Here is a 6,570-nt window from a genome sequence, read left to right on the forward strand (position 1 = left end):
AACAACAACAACAAGCACACAAATTTTACCAAGGCAACTTTTTACAGGCGAACAACTTATTGACAGCTATTACTATGTCTCTTGAAATAAGTTTTATAAAGTGATGCAATTTTTGATATAGCATACTCTAAAAATATTGCAGACATCATACTTCTAAATAATCTGCTTTAATTGAAGCCTATTGTCATTAGATTCTCTTTTACTTTTATGTTTTATTATACAATTTAAATAACATTGTTTTAAGCATTACAGAACCTTCAACTAGGTGGTGAGCAATTTAAAATTTATTTTTAAAATATTTACAAAGACTATTTCATTATATTATCACTTATGGGAAGATTAGAAGATTTATCTTAGTCAAATATCTTAAAAATGTAAAATGAACAAAACAGTTAAAATTTCATGAGTCCTGGTGTGGAACTGCAGCATAATGCCCAGGACTCCAAGGTTGTTTTGAACTACAAGATCAGCAGTTCAAGTTCACAGCCGCTACTCAGAAATCCTATACAGGGTAGCTATGAGTGGAAATCCACTTGACTACTCTTAACAACAACAACAAGGGTCTCAATACATGATTTTTGCATTATTCGAAGTTGTGACTTTTTTTAGGTTAATATGTCTGAAAAAGTCTTAAATCTAAAGTCCTTTTAAGGTAATGCGTATTTCTCAAATGATGGCAAAGGAAGCACTTGCACCAAAATTGTTGGGGTATTTGTTTAAAATACTCCTAGACTTATAATCTAGATGTATTGAGTTGGAATATCTATGTGTGCTTTGATAACATGAATTTTCTACAAATCCCTTTAAAGAGATTTTCTAACACATTAAGTTTCAGAATGTCTTTTCTACCACTTTGTTCAGTTCAACGAACTTTCAAACAGTTCAAGTTATTTTTTTCCACGCCTCTGCGTGGTTACCATTTCTTTTCTACTATGGTTCCATCATTTTGACCTCCTGCCAAGGAGGCAATCATTATTGAACTGATTAACGTTTCTTCCTGAGAAAAGTGAGGGATCTCTAGGTCGTTGAAAAAGGATGTCAGTGGTTCAGTTAAGGGGATTTGGAGGTGGGGGTGCGAAACGTGTAGTAGACGTATATGAGTTCCGAGATTTCAAACCATTTTTTTGTCGTTGTTGCACTATTCTAGGAGAAGTAGAATTGTAATGTAAGGAATAACTTTTAAGAAATACAGCTTAACTTAATAGAGGTCTCTCATCTCATACTGTGGTGGTGCATCTGGGATCTGGTGATGAATGTGTTCATTTTACAGGACTTGCTTTGGGTAAATAACCCAATGCCCTATCAGCTCTGCAGCCGGCTGCCAGCGGCAGCAGTGTGTGCGCGCTAATGACGGTGGAAGGTGGCTGGGGGAGGGCCTGGGGAGGGGCTGCCCAGCGCGATCGCGCCCCTGGCACTTCCTAGGAGACTCTCAGCCCTTTCTCTGTAGCTGCCACTTGAAGACTCCACGCTTCCTCTCCAGAGGAAAGAAGACGTTCGTCTAAATCAGTTGTCCTCTCCACGTCCCTTGTTTCTCCCTTCGCCAGCCGACACCCCTACCCCTTCCATTGTGTCGTGCTTTTCCAGTTTAGCCCCGCTTCCTGCGAACGACCCCAACCCGATTTATAACCGAAAGGTTTACTTGAGAATATCCGAACCTTTAATTGCAATGGACCTGTACGGAAAGGTAAGCAGCTCAGTTTACTTAGCGCTTTGGCGGACTTTTGGAGTGTGTGTGTGTGTGTGCCCATGCTCGTGTCTTCTCTGTGCAATTGTGCGGGTAAACCACTTTCATTGTGTGTGTGTTTCATTCACCATCTTTCTCCCCGTGTTTGTTAAATGAGACTATAAAACCACCCCTCTCTGCCCATAGAAATGTTTAAACTTTCTCGAATCGAGAGGGGGAGGGGTGGAGTCGAGAGTCCCCGAAAGCATCGCAGGTTTCGTTTGTATTGGAAATTAGCACAGGATAGCGCGTTTCTTAACCTGGAAATCATAATGTGACTTAGTAAGGCGATAGCATGCAAAGAGAAAGCTCCAGCTTAGATGAGCAGGGGTACTTTAGCCTGCTCTTTGCGAGGAAATGGGTTGGAGAGTAGGAGAGCGATAACAGCCGGGCAGCCCGCGGGAGGAGAGAGGAGGCTCGGCGGCAAAGGGCTGATTAGGGGAGCCAGGCTGTTATGTACTTGTTTGCCGGGAAGTGTAGTTCGCGGTTCGTCAGTCTGCTAGAAAGCTCGGCACGACAAGACTACAACTCCCAGAAGCTCACGGGACTCTGGGTCAGTACGCGTGTGCAGCGCCGGGAGGGACAGCTCCGGTGCTGATGTTGGAGCGGGTTAGCGAACCCCAAGAGTGCAGAGTGTGGAGAGTGGAGCGCGCGGGCTGTGCACACTTGACCCGCCGCCCTGGCCAGTTGTCTTAGCAAGAGATAAAGGACATTGTGCCAACAATGAGACACGAAGCGCCCATGCAGGTGGGTCTATACAGAGAGTGTGGCCTCGGGAGGAATAAAGGGAGATGCTTTCCTCTTCTGCTTCAGGCACAAACTGTGCCCTGCCAAAGGGAAGGTCTGGGTGATCACCCGTGGAGACGTGGTCCTGGGTACAGAGCTGGGTTCTCCTGAGCTCTTGACTATGATTGATGTTGTCTTGGTGAGGGGCAGGGAAATTCATTATCTTCGCAGGAATCGCACGGAGAGTGAGAGTGTCTGTCTAAAATGAAAACCCGAGCAAACAAAAGTCAGGAACTAGAAATGTCGTGTTGGCATTGATCTGCCCTCTTGGGTCTCCTGGTTTGTATTCAGGGTACAAACCACGGACTTAAAGATCAGCTGGGACCGGCTTTCAACTCTCCATGGGAGAGATCAGATTCCTCTGGAATATGAGCGTGTTAAGAAAAGAGAAACCAGTGTTAGGGTTCGCAAAGTTCCCTTCCTTCAATTAGGGTCCTGATAATATTAGCAAAAAATGCCAAACACATCTCAGCTTAGCTCATCCCAGAGCTATAACCGTTGCCATCCAATCAGTTACGACCCACACAACTGGTTTACTCCAGCGTGTCAGAAAACTCCCTCTGAGCTTTCCTGTGTAATGTGCCTGCTTTTTGTACATTCACATTCCCTCTTTCAGTCAGATGCTTAGATTTTTCTCTTCGGAGAAATGCAAACGACCCTGGAGCAAAGGTGTTTCTGCCTAAGTATCTCCCTTAAGTTTGTTTGTAAGTAAAGATGAATGATGCTTTCTCATTTGTATGCACAACCAGTTAATGTTAAACATCAGCCTGTGTTTATTAACCAAATAGAATGCTCCCATTACATAACAGAAAGACACTTTATGAATGAGGTTGGGAGAATGGAACACACCTTTTGGAATATGTTCTCTCTTGAGAACCTTCCCAAGCTGTCAAATATAGATGTTTGACATTGATTTGGGTTTAAATGTTTTCCAACTGGTATCTTCATGAATCAAGGACTTTGCACACATGCTTCAATTTACTTTTAATTTATTTTATGGATTATGTATATTAAGATACACTGGGCTGTTAAATTTAAAAAAATCTATAGAATGTAATTGTTTGTTGAAAGATTGTATAATGGAAGTTCTCAAATTACCTTATGAGTTACTGACATTTTGATTTGTTCCAGAGAACATTGATCCCATTGTGTGTCTTCTAATACCTCTGTTTGTGACTTTGCTTTCCATTATAGACCTGATGTGAAAAGAATCTAGACAGACAATACAGGTACAGGCTGTTGCAATCAGGATATATTGGCGTATGATAATTTCCCATTAGTAGAGGTGCTGCCAGGAGCCAACTGGCTAAATTAATCATACTCGATTAGAAATAAACATTTACAATAGACTTTAAAAGCAACTTATGATATTTAAAGCTAATTTCATACATACATTGATGCCTTTGTCAAAATAACTTACTAAAAACTAACCACCACATGTATTCATTTTTATTTTCATACAGAAGTAGCTTATAATATTAAGAAGAGTCATTAAAATTTTATATAACTATGAGAAATTAATATCTTTAGAAATAATTTATTTTATGATCCCAATAATTATAGTAGGCACTTTACAGTGTCCACATTTTAGTTAAAAATTGAATGAAGAAAGAATTAGTATAAAATCAGGCAACATAAAATTAGTTTTCTGGTAGATGAAGTTATTTTCATATTTATGGTGGATTTTATCAGTGAACTAAATTTTTGAAATGTAAATGCCCAAATGGTATCATGCATAAGATGTACATTTTAAGAAATCAAAACTGTTTTCTTTAGTATATATTGGAAAAGGACATCTATTTATTCAGTTTATCTAGTAATATGCTGTGATCATAGTGCGTTTCCTATGCATTACTATAAGATTTTAAAGAATATATAATGATGCAGAAAGTAAAAACTATAAATGGGCTATAACTTTTTAAAAATTGCAAATAGTGTTGTAGCACACATACTTCTTAATCATAACCATATTCCAGGTGAGTTTGATACATAAATATATCACAAGATAAATAGTGGACATTTTTTTTTCCATTTAAATATCCACATCATCATTTTAAAAATATGCCCAAACTATTTTTTCACTTGGGTTTTTACAAGATGACTCACAAGCAAAATTTCACTGTATAGTTTCATTATTGCAAAAGAGTCCTTTCTCCTTTGAATATATTCATTTAGTTGATTTGCAGATGTGAAATAAAATAAGTCTTTTAATTTCAGAGTAGATTTCTAATTTACTTATTGTATTTTCTTAAAACAATGAAGCCTTTAAAAAAAAACATGTAATGTCTTTTAGAAAACATTTGATATGTCTGTGTAAACAGTTCAGTGTTCTGTTCCAGGTAACTGTCTTTAGTATATGAATGTCTTCTGAAGAATATTTCTCTCTGAATTGATAGAAAGTAAGAGATGCTAACTGTTCTTTTACAGTGATTATTACAACAACATATAAGGATAGTTTTTGATGACTGCATGTCCTTTGCAGCTAGATACCCAGGACTAGCATTTGGTAAATGTTCCAAGTGATGAGTTTAGAGTTTTAATGCAGGAGATGGTCATTTGTGTTTTCTTATCCAGTGCCTACATAAACCCTGAGGGCTAAATGAAGTGAGGAAGATCAATGCTCATGACTCAAGGGCAAAACTCTAGTGTAAAAATCATCCTTTGACTCTAGAGTAACAGTGAACATATTCCAGCTTATTCAGTATCTTTTCTGTGTCAAGCATTGTGTATAGCCTTCATCTATAACCATCCCAGAGGTAGCCTTTACCCTCACTACAAGCAAAATAACGTGAGCTTATGAAGGTTAAATTACTTTCCCAATGTGGTAGAACTTACATTCACCAGATCTCTCTTGTCTAGAGAGCCCGTATTCTTTCTTCTATCGTTTTCACAAGAAAGCACAATAGGGTAGTGAAAAGAATGTGGACACTCTTGTTATAATTTCATTCAGAAGAAAGACAAAATAACCCTGTCATCTTTTTATAAAATAAACTTGTTTAAACTTAACCAAATATTTGATATGGACAAACATTTCCCGTCTCCTGGATTTGTAATCACTTGCAGGACCAAAATAGAATCATTTGTCTCTGATTAAATGCTGACTGTTCAGTTTTGTTATCTATAAGCTTTCTTACATTTATCTCTTATAAATATAGAACCTTCTGATCATTTAGGAAACTTCAAAGAAGAATAGGTATGGAGCAGTGGGGAAAAATAAAAGTATGTTTGGGTAGAGATGAGGAGGACTGATGAAAGAACATAGATGTAGGCTGAAAATGAAAATGTGATGAAAGCTTTTAGATATTGGATTATGCGGTCATACTATATGCAAAAATAACTTACAAAGAATTAAAGTCCAAATATCGTTGTTTCCTTAGGCTATAGAAAGTAAATGGTAGTTTTTGTATTTCATCATGTTGAATTGGTGACCATACCCAGTATCCTTGATGATTCCTCTCTGTTATATAAGAACTGGAAGTTTAGTCCTCATTCATTAAAGAAACAAAGAAAAAACCCTTTGGAGAGTTCAGAAATTATTTTCTGCTTCATTTGGACTAATTCCTCAAGTATCCATCTTGCTTCTGTAAAGCAAAGTGTTGGGCAAAGAGATATTTAACCCATAGTAAAAAATTAATTTATGTGGTTTATCGAACCCAGTTATAGTGTTTCATATCTGCTGTTTTCATACCCAGAGGTTGTGGATTTATTACATGATGTGATTTTAGGCTTGCATTAGAACTGGAATTTCATTTCTTAACCATTATAAGAAGGAAATATGTTTTATGCCCAGGCATGGATTTTCCTGGGACTGCCCTTATCCCCAGGATATCCACCTCAATTTGTACAAACAATTGGGCCACTTGAAAAATATTCTTTTGTAGGCTAAGGGTGTCAAATGATTTATCTCCTAAGGAGCTCTGGTAGCGTAGTGGTTACGAATCGGGCTGCTGACCTCAAGGTCGGCAGTTTGAAACTACCAGCTGCTCCGCGGGAGAAAGATGAGGCTTTCTGCTCCCGTAAAGATTTATAGCCTTGGAAACCCTGTGCAGGGTCACTATGAG

At 38.2% G+C, this 6,570-nt stretch overlaps 1 protein-coding gene across 1 annotated transcript in view; it reads left to right on the forward strand.

Moving 5' to 3' along the window:
• The first annotated feature begins 2,325 nt into the window (after positions 1–2,325).
• The window catches only part of RAB3C (RAB3C, member RAS oncogene family), a 492,549-nt gene continuing 488,304 nt past the window's right edge, over positions 2,326–6,570 (forward strand). The window contains exon 1 of the mRNA XM_006875342.1: positions 2,326–2,470. Coding sequence (XP_006875404.1) covers positions 2,447–2,470 — 24 coding nt within the window. The 5' untranslated portion in view covers positions 2,326–2,446. The remainder of the gene's footprint in view (positions 2,471–6,570) is intronic.

The sequence above is a fragment of the Chrysochloris asiatica genome, unplaced genomic scaffold (genome assembly GCF_000296735.1).
Source record: "Chrysochloris asiatica unplaced genomic scaffold, ChrAsi1.0 scaffold00320, whole genome shotgun sequence".
NCBI lineage: Eukaryota > Metazoa > Chordata > Mammalia > Afrosoricida > Chrysochloridae > Chrysochloris > Chrysochloris asiatica.